At 37.1% G+C, this 21,262-nt stretch overlaps 1 protein-coding gene across 2 annotated transcripts in view; it reads left to right on the top strand.

Moving 5' to 3' along the window:
- The first annotated feature begins 216 nt into the window (after nt 1–216).
- Nucleotides 217–21,262, top strand: part of KIFAP3 (kinesin associated protein 3) — a 143,706-nt gene continuing 122,660 nt past the window's right edge. For both annotated transcript variants that reach the window (XM_017534138.2, XM_017534139.2), the window contains exons 1-3: nt 217–559; nt 12,515–12,646; nt 20,701–20,855. In XM_017534138.2, coding sequence (XP_017389627.1) covers nt 417–559; nt 12,515–12,646; nt 20,701–20,855 — 430 coding nt within the window. In that variant the 5' untranslated portion in view covers nt 217–416. The remainder of the gene's footprint in view (nt 560–12,514; nt 12,647–20,700; nt 20,856–21,262) is intronic.

The following is a 21,262-nucleotide window of genomic DNA, read 5'->3' as shown; positions in this document are numbered from 1 at the left end:
CCAAATAGAAACCTCCCATTACAGGTTATTAGCCGAGGACTGGACTGCTCTATAGCATTCAGTAAAAGGTTATCGGATTTCCCTCCCTCCTTCAAGAGGACCTGACAGCCCTTTCTATTCCCATCCTCAAGGGGGCGGTGACTACGGAACCACTCCTTAACCGCGGACGCTCAAATCTGCATTAAAACTTCCCTGCTCCGCTCCCTGGTGCGTCAAACTGAGGCCAGTGCCTCAGACTGAGCCTGCGCATACAAGCGGTGCAGAGCAAGCGCATGCGCCCTGACTGCCCAGCAAAGGCGACTCTGGGCGGGTCTGGGCCACTCCAGCGTTTTGGGGCCCAGGAGCTGTGGGAGGAGCTGGAGGCTTCACCCTGGTAACCACAGCGCCGCTGCTGCCCTGCCTTGCAGGCCTCAGGAATGTCATCGCCTCTGGGTGTGAGGGTACTTTGGCCACCGTCCCCGGAAATAGCTGCGCCCGCCTCTCAGATACCTCATCCTCCCCACGCCGCTGCCGCTGCCGCTGCCGCCATGCAAGGGGAGGACGCCAGATACCTTAAAAGGTGACGACTCCCCGAGGCTCTGCCCTACCCTCCTTGCCAGGGCCTTGCAGATGTTCTTGGGTTGGCTATGAGATGTCACTGGGCAACGCTAGTTTAGAAAAGGGGATGGGAGGCAGGGAGAGAAGTCGCTGAAAGGAAAGGGAAAAGGTGAAGGGGGCGGGGGGAAAGGAGAGAACCCTGGGGGCTGCGGGTCCTCTGACCTGACTTGAAGGAGCCCTGATACCATTGAGAGATGATTTCTTCACTGCATCACCGTATTCCACGGGGAGAGGGAGGTAGGGCGGGGTAAAGCGCATCTGTCTTTGTTTCCCCCCACCCTGCTTCCCAGACTCTCCATTTTCCCATAATAGATAAATCCCGTGGGAGCCTGGGAATGAAGTCTGGTGCGTCCGCTCTCAGGCCTCAGTTTGGGGTTCACTGCCATGGGGTTTTGAAATGATGAAGAGGGAAGAAGTGGTGGCTTCTGCTTTTTGGAAGGCTGGATTGAGATGTTGATTTACAATCTCTTTCTGCTTTCCTCATTCATGTCATCCATTTGACTCCCATATTATACAACATAATTTTTGCAGGACATTTCATAATTATCAAGAGATTTGTTCAGAAGCTTGATGACAATAAAATAGGTCACAATTTATTTTAAATATTTATAGTATCAATTACACACCAAAAAATTATATTATTTTTAAATTATTTAATTACATTTAAGATTCTGTCCTGGGGGGCTGCACAGCCCTCTTGCTTTGTGTTAATGGGGACTTCCTCTTGTGCCCTGCGTGTACCCCTCCCCAGTTTAGGGGTCTCTGGGGGCAGCGGCCATGTTCTCCCCCTGGCGGGGCTCTGCTCCCCCAGTCCTGGGGACTCCGTGCCTGGAACCCTGCCTCATCTGTTCCAGCCAGACCCTGAGGGTCACCCTCCCACCCTGGTGTCACGCCCTGGCTCAGCCAGGCCAGGATGGTGGGGTGGGCCCCTCCTGCTGGGCTGGACTGTACATATGTAAATAGTGCATACCCGACGCCACATTTTTATAATTGTGATTAAACTTTATTGTACAAAAAAAAAAAAAAAAATTTGGGGTCATTTGACTGCTGGCAAATACTCAGATCATTCCTGATTGAAAAAAAAAATACTTCTCACTGGACCAGAAGTAAGCAGTGATCCAATAGAAAAAAAATTTAATTCAGTACTAATTCAGTAAATACCCTGAAATAGTCACATGTATTCATTTGGGCACAGTTTCCTCATCTGAAAATGGGACAAGTATTACCTTCTGAGAGTATAAAAATACTTTTTAAAAAATAAAGCATAAACGTAAGGTGGTGGTATTCTTCAAGTCGTAATACCCTTGTACTGAATATTTTTATTCTGGCTTGGCTGAGCTCTGATAATCACAGAAAAGTCTTCCACGTGTTAGTAGACTCTTAAAAGGAATTCAAACAATTGTATTAATAAATAAATCAACTGTATTCTCCTTGCAAGACAGGCATGTATTGCCTGTCTTTTTCGTTTTATATAAATATATCTGAAACTGGCAAATAGCCAGACTTTATCAGTAAAAAATTTTAAATGAATATACAAGCCCTTCATCAGTGTTTATTTCCTCACTGAATTTTATTTAACGTTGGTTTTTAACATAATTTGGTTAAAAATTTTGCGGCAGAAGAAAATCGATTGTCTTTTAACTTTAAATTTAAAATTTTTCTGGCACAAAGAGCCATTGTTATACCATTAGCTGATTTTCATGTAATATATTTGTGTCAGAGGTAGTTTTTCTTAAGATTATTGTACCAGTATGGACACTCAGGCATACTGTGACTTAAAATTCTTAACCTATTGTTTACTTTTAAACATATACCAGCTAGTTCCAAAAATAAAACAGAGCCAATCAATGTAATGTTTGAAGTAAAGTAAGATTAGAATCTGGAAAGGCTGAAAAGTACATTTCTCAATTTCATCTGATTTTGACTATAATTAATAAAAGTTTGAATTGTCTGTTTTCAGACTAGAAATATACAGCAGACATGTATTCATACAGGCCTGATGGAAAACATTGTCTGATGGACCCTTCCATTTTAATTATTTTTTTGACTGTGATCACATACATTCTTTAACAATATTTTTACTTTTATATTTTGTTTTTAACAAGACAGCAGATAGCAGTATATTTTCAGTCCCTTTCTACCCCAATAATTCCATATTTTGGTCTTAAATAATTTTTTTTTTTGGATCCTTATGTGTTTTGGTGTTGGATTCTTATATGCCCTTCCCTTTGTCTAGAACTTGCCCTTTTCTTTGCCCAGCTAACTCCTTATCTTTCCTGTTTTGATATAAATACCACTTTTTCCAGAAAGCTTTCCTGAACTTCCCTTTCCCACTTCACAATCCAGGTCAGGTATATTTGTTAGGTTCTCATGATAGCTAATACCTTGTTTTTTCCTAATCTTACTGCTTTATATTTCCTTCTGGTTTATAAACTTCATAAAGGTAAGGTACTATGTATTTGTCTTACTTTTGGAACAGAGAGCCGCTCTTATACCATTGGCTGATTTTCATGTAATAAAGTTGTGTGAGAGGTAGTCTTAAGATTATTGTACCAGTATGGACACTCAGGCATATTCTGTCTTACAATTCTCAACCTATTGTTTACTTTTAAACACATACTATCTAGAATTCCAAAAATAGTCACAATCCAGATCAGGTATTATATTCCCAGCACTCAGCAAGGTGCCTGAAACATAGATTATTAAGCCAAGTCAGAATAAGACTAGAAAGAAATATGGGCCCAATCATATGGGACTTATGAGCTGTAGTAAAGATTTGAGACTTAAAGCGTGTTGGGGAACTACTGAAGGATTTTAAGAGTGAACAACATTTCTTCATTCATTCAGTAGTTGGGATTCTACTGTGTAAATGTTATTAAGCCAAGTGATAAAACATATTTGGTAAATGAAACATAAGTATATTCCCTGCCTTCATGGCATTTACACTCTAGCAAGTAATACAGACATTAAAAGGTATTAATATACTGATGTTTATTTTATTTATAAGTACTATATGAAATAAGTATGTGGCTTTTGTGTCAAACTTTTCTCCCATAATATAATCAAGGTCTCTCTGTGCTGTAGCATGTATCAGTACTTAATTCTTTCATATAGCTGCATAATACTTGCTTTGGTTTGGATATAGTTTGTTTCCCCCAAAGCTCATGTTAAAACTTGGTCCCAGTGTGGCAGTTTTGGGGGAGCTGGAGCTTGGGAGGTGTTTTAATTGTGGGGGTGGATTCCTCATGAATGGCTTGGTGCTGCTCTTGACAGAGTGAGTGAATTCTTGCTCTAGTGAGACTGGATTAGTTCTCTTGGGAATGGATTAGCTCCCTCTCGAGTTGGTCATTATGAAGCCAGAAAGACCTTCAGTTATTCTGTCTTTTCACTTCCCATAATGAAGCACAGAAGCCCTCACCAGAAGCCAGGGTTCTGCCCTTGAACTTCCCAGCCTGCAGAACTGTGAGCTAAATAAACCGCTTTTCCTTATAAGTTACCTAGTCTCAGGTATTCTGTTATAGCAACATAAAATTGACTAATTCAGTATTCTATTGTACAGATATACAAAGTTTTGTTTATTGCTTATTTGTCGATGGACATTTGGGTTGTTTCTACCTATTGGCTATTGGGAATAAAGCAGCTATAACTAATACTGTACAAGTTTTTGTTTGAACGCCTGCTTTTTATCTTTTGGTGTGTAGCAAGGCCTGGAATTGCCCGACTATGTGGTAATTCTATGTTTAATTCCATGAGGAACTACTAAAATGTTTTCCATAGTGACTGAACCATTTTACATTCCCACCAGCAATGTAGGAGAATTCCAGTTTTTCCATATCCTTACTAACACCTCTTATTTTGTTTTATAATTATTACTATACTAGTGGGTATAAAATGGTATCTTATTTTGGTATTGATTTTCCTTTCCCTAATTACTAATGACACTGAGCTTTTCATGTGCTTCTTTGCCATTTGTCTTTCTTCTTTGGGAAAAGGAGTTCTTTATAATAGAACCTTGTCAGATACATGTTTTGCAGATACTCTGTCCTGTTCTGTGGGTTTTCTTTTCACTTTCCTGATATGTAAAACTTTCATATGCAAACATTTTTATTTTTGGTGAAGTCTAATTTATTCTTTTGTTGCTCATGCTTTTGGCATCATTATTTAAGAAACCATTGCCAGATCCAAGGTCATGAAGGTTTGTCTTATAGTTTTAGCTCTTAAATTTATATCTTTGATCCATGTTGAGTTATTGTATGGTAAGAGTCCAACTTCATTATTTTATATGTGAGCATCTAGTTGTTCTGACATCATTTGTCAAATAGATTGTACTTTTCCTCCATTAATGGTTTGGGCATTTTTTTTTTTGAAAATCAAATGACCAAAAATGTTGGGGTTTATTCCTGTACTCTCAATTATATTTCATTGATCTGTCAGTCCTTGTGCTAGTACCTCACTGTTTTGATTACTGAAACTTTTTAGTGAGTTTTGAAATCCAGAAGTATGAGTCCTCCAACTTGTTCTTTTTCAAGATTGTTTTAGCTATTTAGGATTCCTTGCATTTCCATTTGAATTTTAGGGTTGGCCTTTTCATTTCTGCCAAAAAACCCCCCAAAAAACAAAAAAAGCTGTTGAGACTTTGGGAATGTAATGAATCTGTAGATCACTTTGGGGAGTATTGCCATCTTAACAGTAAGTCCTTCAGTCCATGAACATGGGATTTCTTTTCATGTAGTTCATATTAATTTCTTTCTTTTTGTTGTTTTCAGTATACAGTTGTTCCTTGGTTACATTTATTCCTGAGTATTTTGTTCTTTTTGATGCTATTGGAAATGAAATTTTCTCAGTTTTCTTTTCATATTTTTCAATTCTAATATATAGAAAAATAATGAATTTTTTATGTGTTCTGATCTATATTCCAACTTTGCTGAATTTATTAGCTGTAACCAGTTTTTTTGTGCCACTTTTAGAATTTTCTATATATAACATTATGTCTTTTGCAGATAGAAATAATTTTACTTCTTTCTTTTCAATCTGGATGGCTTTTTTTTCCCCTATGCCTCATTGCCCTGGCTAGAATTTCTAGTAGTATGTTGAATAGAAGTTGGGAAAGTGCATAAACATTCTTATCTGGTTCCTGATCTTAGGGGGAAAGATTTCATTCTTTCACCATTGAGTATTATATTGACAGTAGATTTTTCATGTATGCTCTTTATTATGTTAAGGAACTTTTTTTCTATTCCTAATTTATCAAGTACTTTTATCATGAAAAGATGCTGGGTTTTGTCAGATGCTCTTTCTGTACCAATTGAGATAATTGTGTACTTTTTTTTCTTTATTCCATTAAAATGGTATATTATGTCAAAATGCCCATGTGGCCATGTTGTGTGGTCCTTTTAATATACTCCTGGATTCTGTTTGCTAGTATTTTGAGGATTTTCACATCTATATTCATAAAAGATATTGTTCTGTAGGTTTTCCTGTAGTGTCATTGTCTTGCTTTGTTATCAGGGTAATGATGGCCTCATGGAATGAATTAGAAAGTGTTTCCTCTATGTTATATCTTTCGGAGGAATTTGAGCGGTATTCATGTTAATTTGACTTTAAATGCTTGGTAGAATTCACCAATGAAGCAATCTGCCACTGGACTGTTGTTTGTTGAAAGGTTTTTGATTACTGATTCAATCACCTTACTTGTAGTTTTCAGATTTTCTATGTCTTTTGAGTCAATTTTGGTAATTTGTGTGTTTCTAAGAATTACTCTTTTTCATGTTGGTTAATATGAACACCAACAAATTGTAATTTTTTAATAATCAAAAGAGCAGCAGTAATGTCCCTCTTTCATTTCTGATTCTAGTAATTTGAGGCTCTTTTTTTCTTAGTCTAACTAAAAGTTTTCCAAAATTTTTTGTTGATCTTTTCATATAACTAACCTTTGGTTTCATTTTCTCTATTCTTTTTCTAGTCTCTATTTCTTTTATTGCTGTTGTCTGTTATTTCTTTCTGCTAGCTTGGGATTTTGTTTGCTCTTCTTTTTCTAGCCCCTTAAGGTGTAAAATTAAGTTATTCAAAATATTTTATATTTTAAAGAAAAAAATATTTTTTAAAGAAATCTGGTGCCTGTATAGTGTGTCTTGATGTGGATCTTTGAGTTTCTTTGAAGTTCATTGAGCTCCTTGGATGTGTAATTTTGTCTTTTGTCTACTTTGGGAAGTTTTTGACCATTTTTTCCCCAGCATTCTCTCTGCTCCTTTCTCCCTTTCCTTTCATACCCTCATTATGTATATGTTGGTATACTAGATGGTGTTCCATAAGTTTCTTAGGCTCTGTTTATTTTTCTTCATTCTGTTTTCTTTCTGTGCCTTGAAATGGACAGTTTCATTTGACATTATCTTCAAGTTTTCTGATTCTTTTCTCTCTCTGCTCAGATCTGCTGTTAAAAACCCTGAAGTGATTTTTTTATTTCAGTTATTGTACTTTTCAGCTCTAGTATTTTTATTTGGATCCTTATAACATATTTTTAAACTATTTATTTGTTGATACTTTTTTTTTTTGCTTTTTCTTAGTTCTTTGTACTGGTTTCCTTTAGCTCTTTGGGCATATTTAAGACAGTTGATTTAAAGTCTTTGATAGGTTCAGCGTTTGTGCTGTAGCCTGGATAGTTTCTGTTAATTTTTTTTTTTTTTTTTTTTTTTTTTNTTTCTTGTTTCTTTGCACATTTCTTTTTTTTGTTGTTGTTGAAAACTGGGTGTTTTGAATATTAAGATCTGCAAAGAAAAAAACGAAAAGAAAAAAATACTTTCGGTCTTTGCAGGTTGACTCAGTGTTTCAGCATGCGTTCAACACTTAGCCAAGCAACTTACAACTTCACCTTAGCCTTCACTTGCGCTTGCACAGAGCCTAAAGACCAGCCAGAGGTGAAAGCTTATGGCCCTACCAGGTTTTTTTTTTTCTGGGTATGTATTCTGCCCTGAGCATACTCATGGATTTCTAGATTCCTCTTTATACGCAATGGCTTTTCAAAGCGTCTCTTCCTCCAAAATGCCTGACTCCCTTGTCTTTACTCTTAGGCTTTCAGCATGTGTTTTATTTGACCCAACTATTACTATCTATCCCAGGGGCCACCAGCTTATATGCTTGGCTTTCACTGGTTTCAGTGACTGCAGAGTTACACTGTCCTGATAAGAGTTTTAAATTAGTCAAAACAAAGGAAAGCCCCTTGCAGCAGACCTCAAAGGATACCCAGTCAGTTGCAAAACAATCAGACAAAATTCCTTGGGAGCATGTCTGCCATGACTCTTCTAGACCAAGTATTAACAGTGGAAACATGGCTGCTATCATTAAGACTGCCACGGTGCTTGAGAGTGGGATGGATGTCTAGGATGAGCGAAAAGACTAGAATGATCTCCTATCCTGTTTCTGTAACCTTTCTTCTGATTAAACATTCACTTGGTTGCTGTAAACCTTGGACAATCTTCCAGGGTTCTGATGAGGTTGATTGTGATAGGGTTTCTTTTGCCAAGTTTTTCAGTGTTTCTGGGGAGTGCTAGCCTCTAGCAGTCCCTACTCTGCCATTTTCACTAATGTCACTTAGCCATTATCTTTTCATACAATGCTTCTGTCCTCATTCTTTCTCACCTTTTTTTCTGGGACTTCAATTGCATATATTAGACCTACTCAGTATGCATTGCTGCATTATACTTTTGCTTATATTTTACATCTTTTTGTCTCTATGTTTTATTCTGGGTGTTTTCTTCTGACTTATATTTTATACCACAAATTATCTCCTTACCTGTGTCTAATCTGCTATTAAACCTATTCATTTTTTAATTTTGGTTAATGTATTTTTAACTCTAGAAATTAAAAAATAATATCTAGTTCTTTCTGAAGATTACTTAATATCAATCACAATGACTATTCTTTGAGTGTCATATATATGAATATAAATGGATAAATAATTATTTGAGGCCTAGGATGAGTTTCTCTTTTTCCAGAGAAGATTATATTTTGTTTATGACAGTAAGGATTATTAAAAATTCAGGATCACCTTTATTAGTTTTCAGAGATTCAACTACATTAAACTGGGCTTTTTAGTCTTCTTAGTGACCGGTCTGCATCTGTTTCACAGTTATTCCTAGGAGGTAGTCCTCCTATTTCCAGCTCAAAGCTTAGAGCTTTACCAGAGCTACTGTTGTTTAGTGCACTCTAGAATCCAGTTTTTGTGTCACTAGCCTCATGTGATTATTAAAAGATTCTCAACCTCTCAGCCCTCTCTTTTCAGTTAGCAGATGCCTCTAGGGAGAAGTAGCCTTGAATTCAAGCTTTACCTCTCTTCGTTTTCTTCTTCTCCTGGATCTTGGCACTGTAATTTTTTCTGCTTGTTTAGTTCTGTTATGGCCTCAAAGAGATACACACATATGTATTTTTCCCTCCGCTTTTAAGATTTTCTTAGAAGGCGCATTGGTTTGAATTACCTTAATCCTCTAATTCTCTATTACCAAGTCTAATGTTAGTGAGAGAAGTGTAAAACTTGTTTTGGCTTTACCACTGTGAAAAGCATCAGGAATTGTAAATATTTGAGTACATATAAGAGATTAAGAGATTATTCCCCTCTTAATTTTTAAAAAATATGTATGACTTGAGAGCAAAAATTATGAAATTTTTGTGTGGGTTTATAAGGTATGTAGACATAACACATATGACAGCTATAACATAATGAGGGGGGTGTAGGCAATGACCTACAATTTGTGAAGCAGCACAGCATTAACTATTAAATATTTTGTGAAAAAAGAGGTAACTAAAGCATTGTTTTTCCTAAAGCAACCACCAAAAACAATTTTAAAATGTATAGCGAAAACGTCTACACAAAATGGAGTTAAAAAATAATAATTCACAAGGCTGTTAGGAAAATAATCAAAGTATATAGGGGCCAAACAGGAAATGAAAATGAAATGATCGATCTGAATCTAAGTATGTTAGCAATTGCATTAAATGATCCAAAACACTGCTATCCAATAGAACTTTCTTTGCTGATGGAAGTATCTTACAGCTGCATCATCAAATACATAGCTGCTAGCTATATGGCTAATGAACACTTTGAATGTGGTTAGTACAGCTAAGGAATTGCATTTTTAGTTATTTTTAAAATGTAATGCATTTCAGTTTAATTTTACAGAGACCCATATAGCTAGTGACTATTGTATTGGACAGCACAGGTTTTAATGCTCCAATGGAAAGGCAGAGATTACTAATATTTCTTTTAAAAAGAAAACAGAAAAGCAAGACCCAACTATCTGTCATACCCCAAAAATATACTTTTAAATATGGACATAATAAGTTAATTGCAAATGGATGCAATCAAACAGTAAGCATAAGAATGCTAGGATGACCATATTAATGTCAGATAAAATAGGCTTTAAGAAAAAGTATACTGTAAAAACTACGGAGGAGTATTTCATACTGATAAAATCCTCTACATCCAGACAGTTTTAAAGTCAAATTCTAACAAAACTTTCAAGAAGCAGATGCTTCCAATTATGTACAGCTCTTCCAAGAAATCTAGAAAGAAAGGATACTCCTCAGCTAATTTATATTAAGATTTTAGAATAATCTTCATATGAAAGTCAGAAAAAGGACATTAGAAAGTAGAATTGCAGGCTGAATGAGCAAGAATGCAAATTTAATCCAACAGTGTTTTAAGACCGCATTATCAAGTTGTGCTTATTCCAAGAATATGAGTATGGTTTTATGTATTTAATGAATTTGATTTAGAATATTTATGGATTAAAGAAGAAGAACAATACATGATCCTCCGATGGATGCAGAAAAACATTTGATGACACTCACTACACATTCATGATTTAAGGAAAAAACTAAAGCCAGAAATTAAATGGAATTATGAAATAAACTTATTAAATGAGGAAACAAACCAGGTGTGGTGGCTCATAACCTGTCATCCCAGCACTTTGGGAGGCTGAGGCTGTGGATGTCTTGGGCCTGGGAGTTTGAGACCAGCCTGGGCAATATGGTGAGACCCCATGTCTTTTTAATAGAGATGGGGTTTCACCACATTGGCCAGGCTGATCTCAAACTCCTGACCTCAAATGATCCATCCACTTCGGCCTCCCAAAATGCTGAGATTACAGGTGTGAGCCACTGTGCCCAGCCTATATTGGGTCATTTTCAAATAGATGCAGGAAATAGATGCATAGCAATCCTGCCAGAGAGCTTATGGAGAATAGACTGAACACTTCCTACAGTTATAAAAAGTCCAATACTGGTATTGCTTTTCATGTTATCAGGAAGGAAGTAACTAGTTTGCCTTATGTAATTAAGATAGTTTCTGTGATGCTACATTACATCTGTTTTTCAGCTTTTGGTTCCTGTGACTTCTATAGCTTTTGTACATATATCCAATCATCTTACCTTTTCGAATCTGTACCATTTTTTAAATATATGTTTATATCTCATTTCCTAATTCCTTGATTTTTGCTGGCCTGCGTGGTTTCTGTTTTCATTCTTTACTTGTCCTATATGTCTTACTATCACTTTAGTTGCTAACGCACCTAGACTCTATGCTTTAGTGTACTTAATTTTCTACCCTATCTCTATACTTGACTGCTAATCATAACCCTAATACTCACTGCAGCTCCATCTCCGTTTTATAAGGGATTCTGGTGAACGGAGCAGTTAAAAATTACTTTGAAAATATGCATAATTAGTCAAAGTATTATTTCCAACTGAAAGAAAAGCTTTGAATTTCTAATTATTGGAATTAAATTTAAGGTGGTGTCATATTTTTGTTTTTTCTTATCAGGCTAAAAGACCCCACTAGTCAGCTGGCTGCCAGCTAGGACTAAGAATGAGAAATTTTGCTTGTTTCTGTTGCTTAATGTCTTCCAGCACAACTAACTTTGTCACCTTCTAAAATGGCCAAGTGGCAAATAGTGATTAATTCATTATTGGTTTACTGCAATTAAGAATTCATTTTGTGACTATATGGGCTTGAGGAAAGAGTGTATACAACCTTTCCATAGAACCTACTATTGACACTGTAATTTGGAATATGTGACTATACAGCCTACCTAACCTTTAAATGCTTTTTTGCTATGTAATTTGGATGTGATTCTGATTTTATTTAGGTACTAATGCTACAACTTGTACAATGATGTTAGATGATGCATGACATATATTGTAATATAGATAATTTCTTCCTGTCTTTTGATCCAGTTAATGGGTAATTATTGGGCAGGTTGATTTTTTTTTTTTTTTTTTAACAGAGACAGAGTCTCATTCTGTTGCTCAGGCTGGAGTGCATTGGCACCATCAGAGGGCTCAAGTGATCCTCCCGCCTCAGCCTGTGATTAGCTAGAAGTGCAGACAACTGCCACCATGCCCAGCTAATTTTTAAATTTTTTGTAGGAACAGAGTCTCGCTATGTTATCTGGGCTTGTCTCAAACTTTTGACCTAAAGCATTTCTCCCACGTTGGTCTCCCAAGTCACCGGGATTACAGGTGTGAATCATCATGCCTTCCCTGACTTTTTCTTTCAGTATAAATTTCTGGGCAGCTGGCTTTGGTTTTGAATAACTGACTTTTAGTTGAGGTCATTCTCTTGAAAGCTATTTTAATTATGTTTCATTCACTTGCTTTTATGCATAATTCTTTGGTAAATATATTTTTTCCTAAGTAGAGCTATTTATAAAGATACTTTATGCATAACAAAGATATATATATATATATATATATATATATATATATATTTAGAGAAAAAGAGTTATCTCTAATCCCGGGTCAAGAGTAAATCTAATTGAAATGCACATGTTAATTCAACCCACATGTTATGGACCTAAAAACAGATAAAACCATGGCCACTTTGAGAGTTTTAGTCTGGTTATACCTTTTCAATTTTGTATTATAGGAAAGTTAAAGGAGGGAATATCGATGTACATCCCTCAGAAAAAGCACTCATTGTTCAATATGAAGTGGAAGCTACCATTCTTGGAGAAATGGGGGATCCCATGTTGGGAGAACGAAAAGAATGTCAAAAAATGTAAGTTCTTTATTTGTGCACATTTTCAAAGTAGTGAACATTATATAAACTTCATACAAATCTGATGTTATTTCGATCTGCATAGGTGATTATTATGGCATTCTTCCAACCATACTTTATCTTAGTGAAGGAAAGATTATATTAAACTGTAAGTATGGAGTATATTAATCCTAGAGAAAATAAGATTTTTGTAAGCTTAATAGGAACTTGTTGTAACACATATATTCTAATTTATCCCATTTAGAAAATGAATATAATAGATTATGAACTACTAACTTGTGAAATCAACCATAAAAGATGTGTTTATGTTTTTTTTTTTAAAGTTCTGGGATACATGTGCAGAATGTGTAGGTTTATTACTTAGGTATAAATGTGCCATGGTGGTTTGCTGTACCTATCCACCTGTCATCTAGGTTTTAAGCCCTGCATGAATTAGGCATTTGTCCTAATGCTCTCCCTCCCCTTGCCCCCTACCCCCAACAGGCCCCGGTGTGTGATGTTCCCCCTCCCTATGTCCATCTGTTCTCATTCTTCACCTCCACTTATGAGTGAGAACATGTGGTGTTTGGCTTTCTGTTCCTGTGTTAGTTGCTGAGAATGATGGCTTCCAGCTTCATCAATATCCCTGCAAAGGACATGAATTCATTCTCTTTTATGGTTGCATAGTATTCCATCATGTATATGAGCCACATCTTCTTTATCCAGTCTATCACTGATGGGTATATAGGTTGGTTCAAAGTCTTTGCTCTTGTGAATAGTGCTGCAGTAAACATACATGTGCATGTGTCTTTATAGTAGAATGATTTATAATCCTTTGGGTATATACCCAGTATTGGGATTGCTGGGTCAAATGGTATTTCTATTTCTAGATCCTTGAGGAATCACCACACTGTCTTCCACAGTGGTTAAACTAATTCCAGTTTCTCCACAGCCTCACCAGCATCTGTTGTTTCCTGACTTTTTAATAATCACCATTCTAACTGGCATGAGATAGTATCTCATTGTGGCTTTGATTTGCATTTCTCTAATAACCAGTGAAGATGAGCTTCTTTTCATGTGTTTCTTTGCCACATAAATGTCTCCTTTTAAAAAGTGTCTGTTCATATCCTTCGCCCACTTTTTGATGGTTTTTATTTTTATTGTAAATTTGCTTGTTTCTTCTAGAATCTGGATATTAGACCTTTGTCAGATGCAAAAATTTTCTCCCATTCTGTAGGTTCCCTGTTCACTCTGATGATAGTTTCTTTTGCTGTGCAGAAGCTCTTTAGTTTAATTAGATCCCATTTGTCAATTGGGCTTTTGTTGCAATTGCTTTTGGTGTTTTACTCATGAAGTTTTTGTCCATGCCTATGTCCTCAATGGTATTGCCTAGGTTTTTTTTTCTACGGGGTTTATGGCTTTGAGTTTTACATTTAAGTCTTTAATCCATGTTGAGTTAATTTTTGTATAAAGTATAAGGAAGGGATCCAGTTTCTGTTTTCTACATACGGCTAGCCAGTTTTCCTAGCACCATTTATTAAATAGGAAGTCCTTTCACCATTGCTTGTTTTTGTCAAGTTTGTCAAAGATCAGATGATTGTAGATGTGTGGTGTTTTTTCTGAGGTCTCTGTTCTGTTGCATTGGTCTGTATATCTGCTTTGATACCTGTATCATGCTGTTTTGGTTACTGTAGCCTTGTAGTATAGTTTGAAGTCAGGTAGTATGATGCCTCCAGCTTTGGTTTTTTTGTGTGTTTTTTTTTTGCTTAGATTGCCTTGGCTATACAGGCTCTTTTTCAATTGCATATGAAATTTAAAGCATTTTTTCTAATTTTGCAAAGAAAGTCAATGGTAGGTTGATGGGAATAGCATTGAATCTATAAACTTTGGGCAGTATGGCCATTTTCACAATATTGAGTCTTCCTATCCATGAGCATGGAAATCTTTTTCCATTTGTTTGTGTCCTCTCTGATTTCCTTGAGCAGTGGTTTGTTCCTTTCCTTGAGCAAGGTACTCTTCAAGTTTGCCTTGAAGAGATCCTTCATGTCCATTGTAAGTTGTATTCCTAGATATTTTATTTTCTTTGTGGCAATTGTAAATGGGAGTTCACTCATGATTTGGCTCTCTGCTTGTCTATTGTTGGTGTATAGGAATGCTTATGATTTTTGCACGTTGATTTTGTATCCTGAGACTTTGCTGAAGTTGCTTGTCAGCTTAAGGAGTTTTCGGGCTGAGATGATGGGGTTTTGTAAATATATAATCATGTCGTCTGCAAACAGAGACAGTTTGACTTTTTCTCTTCCTATTTGAATATGCTTTACTTCTCTCTCTTGCCTGATTGCCTGGGCCAGAACTTCCAACACTATGTTCAATAGGAGTGATGAGAGAGAGCATCCTTGTCTTATGCTGATTTTCAAAAGGGAATCCTTTCAGCTTTCGCCCATTCAGTATGAGATTGGCTGTGGGTTTGTTATAAATAGCTCGTACTATTTTGAGATATGTTCCATCAATACCTAGTTTATTGAGAATTTTTAATATGAAAGAATGTTGAATTTTATTGAAGGCCTTTTCTGCATCTATTGAGATAATCATGTGGATTTTGTCATTGGTTTTGTTTATGTGATGGATTACATTTATTGATTTATGTTGAACCAGCCTTCCATCCCAGGGATGAAGCTGACTTGGTCTGGTGGATAAGGTTTTTGATATGCTTCTGGATTTGGCGTGCCAGTATTTTATTGATTATTTTTGCATTGATGCTCATCAGGGAAATTGGCCTGAAATTTTCTTTTTTTGTTGTGTCTCTGCCAGGTTTTGGTATCAGGATGATGCTGGCCTCATAAAATGAGTTAAGGAGGAGTCCCTCTTTTTTCATTTTTTGGAATAGTTTCAGAAAGAATAGTACCAGCTCCTCTTTTTACGCCTGGTAGAATTTGGCTGTGAATTTATCTGGTCCTGGGTTTTGTTTTATGTTGTTGGTAAGCTGGTAATTACTGCCTCAATTTCAGAACCTGTTATTGGTCGATTCAGGCATTCAGCTTCTTCCTGGTTTAGTCTTGGGAGGGTGTATGTGTCCAAGAATTTATCTGTTTCTTCTAGGTTTTCTAGTTTATTTGTGCAGAGGTGTTTGTAGTACTCCCTGATGGTAGTTTGTATTTCTGTGGGATGAGTGGTGATATCCCCTTTATCATTTTTTATTGTGTCTATTTGATTCTTCTCTCTTTTCTTCTTTATTAGTCTAGCTAGCAATCTATTTTAATTTTTTCAAAAAAACAACTCCTGGATTCATTGATTTTTGGAAGAGTTTTTCATGTCTCCATCTCCTTCAGTTCTGCTCTGATCATAGTTATTTCTTGTCTTCTGCTAGATTTTGACTGTTTGCCCTTGCTTCTCTAGTTCTTTTAATTGTGATGTTAGGGTGTTGATTTCAAATATTTTCACCTTTTTGATACGGGCATTTAGTGCTACAAATTTCCCTTTTAACAATTGTTTAGCTGTGTCCCAGAGATTCTGGTATGTTATGTCTTTGTTCTCACTGGTTACAAAGAACTTCTTTATTTCTGCCTTAATTTTGTTATTTACCCAGGAGACATTCAGAACCAGGTTTTTCAATTTCCATGTAGTTGTGTGATTTTGAGTGAGTTTCTTAATCCTGACTTCTAATTTGATTGCATTGTGGTCTGAGAGACTGTTTGTTATGATTTCCGTTCTTTTGCATTTGATGAGGATTGATTGTTTTACTACCAATTATGTGGTCGATTTTAGAATAAGTGCCATGGCACTTAGAAAAATGTGTTTGCTGTTGATTTGGAGTGGAGAGTTCTGTAGATGTCTATTAGGTCCACTTGATCCAGAGCTGAATTGAAGTCCTGAATATCTTTGTTAATTTTCTGTCTCATTGATCTGTCTAATATTGATAGTGGGTGTTAAAGTCTCCCACTATTTTTGTGTGGGAGTCTAAGTCTCTTTGTAGGTCTCTAAGAACTTATTTTGTGAACCTTGGTGCTCCTGTATGGGGTGCATATATATTTAGCAGAGTTAGCTCTTTTTGTTGCCTTGAACCCTTTACCATTATGTAATGCCCTTCTTTGTCTTTTTTGATCTTTGTTGGTGTAAAGTCTGTTTTATCAGAGACTAGGATTGCAACCCCTGCATTTTTATTTTATTTTATTTTTTGCTTTCCATTTGCTTGGTAACTATTCCTCCATCCCTTTATTTTGAGCCTATATGTGTCTTTGCATGTGAGATGGGTCTCTTGAATACAGCACATGGATGGTTCTTGACTCTATCCAATTTGCCAGCCTGTGTCTTTTAATTAGGGCATTTAGCCTGTTAACATTTAAGGTTAATATTGTTATGTGTGAATTTGATCCTGTCATCATGATGTTAGCTAGGTATTTTGCACGTTAGTTGATGTAGTTTCTTCGTAGGGTCACTCGTTTTTATAGACTACTTTTTCCTTTCCATATTTAGTGCTTCCTTCAGAACCTCTGGTAAGGCAGGCCTGAGGTGACAGAATCCCTCAGTATTTGCTTGTCTGGAAAGGATTTTATTTCTCCTTCACTTATGAAGCTTAGTTTGGCTGGATATGAAATTCTGGGTTGAAAATTATTTTCTTCAAGAACATTGAATTTTGGCTCCCACTCTCTTCTGGCTTATAGAGTTTCTGCAGAGAGATCTGCTGTTTTTCTGATGGGCTTCCTTTTGTGGGTGACCTGTCCTTTCTCTCCAGCTGCCCTTAACATTTTTTCTTTGTTTCAACATTGGAGAATCTGATGATTATGTGTCTTGGGGTGGATCTTCTCAAGGAGTATCTTGGTGGTGGTCTCTGTATTTCCTGAATTAGAATGTTGGCCTGTCTCGCTAGATTGGGAATATTTTCCTAGATAGTATCCTGAAGTGTGTTTTCCAACTTGATTCCATTCTCCCTGTGACTTTGAGGTACATCAATCAATCATAGGCTTGGTCTTTTCACATAATCCCATATTTCTTGGAGGCTTTGTTCATTTCTTTCATTCTCTTTTCTCTAATCTTGTCTTCACGCCTAATTTCAGCAAGGTGGTCTTCAATCTCTGATATCAACTTGATTGATTCGGCTGTTGATGCTTGTTTATGCTTCACGAACTTCTCATGCTGTGTTTTTCAGCTTTTTCAAATCATTTATGTTCCCCTCTGTGCTGGTTATTCTAGTTAGCAGTTCCTGTAACCCCTTAACAAGGTTCTTTCCTTCCTTGTATTGAGTTAGAACATGCTCTTTTAGATAAGAGGAATTTGTTATTATCCTACTTCTGTCAATTTGTCAGTCTCATTCTCCATCCAGTTTTGTGCGCTTGCTGGAGAGGAGTTGCAATCATTAGGAGGAGAAGCAGCATTCTGGTTTTTGGAATTTTCAGTGTTTTTGCACTGGGTTTTCCTCATCTTCGTGGATTTATCCTTTGATCATTGAGGCTGATGACTTTTGGATAGGGTTTTTGTAGGGGAGTGTTTTTTTGTTGATGTTGCTGTTGTTCCTCTCTTAGTTCTTTTTCTAACAGTCAGGCCCCTCTTCTGCTAGTCTGCTGCAGAAGAGTTTGCTGGAGTTCCACTCTAGACTCTGTTCACCTGGGTATTACCAGTAGAGGCTGCAGAACAGCAAGGATTGCTGCCTGCTGCTTCCTCTGGAAGCTTCATTCCAGAAGGGCACTGACCTGATGCCAGCCGGAGCTCTCTTGTATGAGGTGTCCGTCAGCCGTTGTGGGGAGGCCTCTCCCAGTCAGGAGGCACGGGGGTCAGGGACCCCTTTGAGGAAGCAGTCTGTCCCTTAGCAGAGCTGGTGTGCTGTGCTGGGAGAATCGCCCTTGTCAGGATCAACTGCTCTTATCAGAGTTGGCAGACAGGAAAGATTAAGTCTGCTGAAGCTGCACCCACAGCCACCCCTCCCCCCAGGTGCTCTGTCCCAGAGAGATGAGAGTTTTATCTGTAAGCTCCTGACTGGGGCTGCTGCATTTCCTTCAGAGATGTCCTTCCCAATGAGGAGGAATCTAGAGAAGCAGTCTGGCCTCAGCCACTTTGCCATACTGTGGTAAATTCCACCCAGACCAAACCTCTCAATCTCCTTAGCACTGTCAGGGGAAAAATACCTACTGAAGCCTCACTAATGGCAGATCCCCCACCCCACACCAAGCTCGATTGTCTCAGGTCGACTCCAGACTGCTGTTCTGACAGTGAGAATTTCAAGCCAGTGGTTCATAGCTTGCTGGGCTCCATAAGAAAGAGTGGGACTCACTGAGTGACACCACTTGGCTCATTGGCTTCAGCCCCCTTTCCACGGGAGTGAACAGTGCTGTCTGCTGGGGTTCCTGGCGCCACTGGGGTATGAAGAAACTCTTGCAGCTAGTTTGGTGCCTGCCCATACAGCCGCCTAGTTTTGTGCTTGAAATCCAGGTTCCTGGTGGTGTAGGCTCACAAAGGATTCTCCTGATCTGTGGATTGCAAAAACTGTGGGAAAAGCATTGTACTCAGGGTGGGTAGCACAGTCCCTCACAGTTTCCCTTGGCTTGGTGAGGGAGGTCCCCCAGCTCCTTGCACTTCATGAATGAAGCAACACCCCACCCTGCTTCTGCTTGCTCTCCATGGGTTGCACTCATTGTCTAACCAGTCCCAGTGAGATGAACTGGGTATTTCAGTTGGAAATGCAGAAACCACCCATCTTTTGTGTTGGTCTCGCTGGGAGCTGCAGACCAGGGCTGTTTCCTTTCTGCCATCTTGTTCCCTCCTTGTGCCTCTAGATATCTACCTAAGTGAGTTGAAAACATGTTCACACAAAAAGCTGTACATGTGTGTTTATAGCAGTTTTACTCATAATTGCCAACAATTGGAAGCAAACTAGAGGTCTTTTTAGAGTTTCTCTGTATTTACCTTTCTTTCTATGCCTTCTGATGTGTAGCTAAAACTATATAAAAATATAATAAATTTAAGAGACAAAAGGTAGGAACCAAAAAACCCCAAATAAATTAAGGAAGAAATAAAATTAAGGAACAGACTATTGCTAGGATTCTTCTTTTAAGCCTTAGAAGGCACTCTAGCAAATTTAAACAGAAAAGGAATTTATTAACAGCTTTTAAGTAACTTGTAGAACCCCAGGAGAACCAGATTTGGGGTTGAATATATAGCTTGGAATAATAAGTCATACTTCTGGACTGGTTTCAGGAGAAATCATCTACTTATGAATAGTAAGTTTACAGGACATTGCTCTGAGATCTCCACTCCTGCCCCTCTTAGCACCTTGATGTCTTCCAACAAAAATTCGCCATCTTTAACCTGAAATAATTCTGCTTGCTTGTCTTTCTCTTTTTGAAAAGAACCTTGCATGGGAGCATCTCCTTGACAGTCTTTTGACCAAGTAGACGCTTCTCTTTGAACCGAATTTTATGTCTTTATACCTCTTCCTGGTACTATGAATCCAAGTAACTAGGCAGTTGTTCCCAAACTCTTAATAATGGTTTCTTAATGGGTTCCCAGTGAGTCTCCTGGGCTAACTTTAAAAGGAGGGAGGGGTTGGCTTATTATTCATTTTTAATATACTAATCTAAGCATAAAATGTATTCATTTGTTCCTCAAAATTCCTCATATAGATCTTAAAGTGGATCTCACTTTTTTTTTTTTACTTTTACTTTCTATATAATTACCACCAGAACAACTGAATCTGAACATATCAATATTGTGTCTTGTCCTTAACTGAAAATAAGTTAGCATTTGTGGGTATGGTCAAGAAAATGATTTATTTGTGATGGTATGGAGACTTTATATATTTTATATCAGAAATACTGTTTTAAAACAGAATCTCTGAATATGCTGTCTTGTCTAGAAAGGCAGAAAAAGATTTTATGTTCCTTTTATTATATTGTTTGTCTAGCTCACAGAAAATCACTGCCTTGTATTTTTCTAAGCCTAATTATATCTACTAGTTTATTTTACTAAGAGTCTATGGCGAAGTTCTCTATAGTAATGTGTAATCTATAAATTATTCTATAGTAGTAGTATTGAAGTTATTACTTTTATAATACCTGAGTTGAAAACTGCTATTATACTTACAGCATTCGACTTAAGAGTCTCAATGCCAACACAGATATAATTTCCCTGGCAAGGAAGGTGGTTGAAGAATGTAAACTCATTCATCCCTCAAAACTAAGTGAGGTAGAACAACTATTGTACTATCTACAGAACCGCCGTGATTCATTGTCAGGAAAAGGTAAGTAATAGAATTCCTGACTTCCTAATGCAGAAAGTTGTTTGACTATAGTTTCTCAAACAACCATAAACAAAAGTTTATCAAACTTTTAATATTTGGTGTTGGGTATGTTTTTTTCACCAGTGCTATGAATGGGTAAACAACAAAGAATAAACATAATTTCTTTCATAGTAGGCTTTATATTAGCTGCTTCCTCATAAAATGGTCTAATTATTTTTCATGTGTTGTATATGTACACATATACTGAAATAAGGCATAAAAAAGTAAATGTCTGTCATATTGATTCTAGAATAACAAAAGGAGAGAATTTGGGGCAGAAAACCTATTTTCACTGCCCCAACTAGAATGATATTTTATAAACTTCTTTTTTATATTTGTTTACAGTTTGGATGGATTATGTGTTAAAA

The sequence above is a fragment of the Cebus imitator genome, unplaced genomic scaffold (genome assembly GCF_001604975.1).
Source record: "Cebus imitator isolate Cc_AM_T3 unplaced genomic scaffold, Cebus_imitator-1.0 Scaffold84, whole genome shotgun sequence".
NCBI classification, from domain to species: Eukaryota; Metazoa; Chordata; class Mammalia; order Primates; family Cebidae; genus Cebus; species Cebus imitator.
This window is presented reverse-complemented; position numbering and strand designations above follow the sequence as displayed.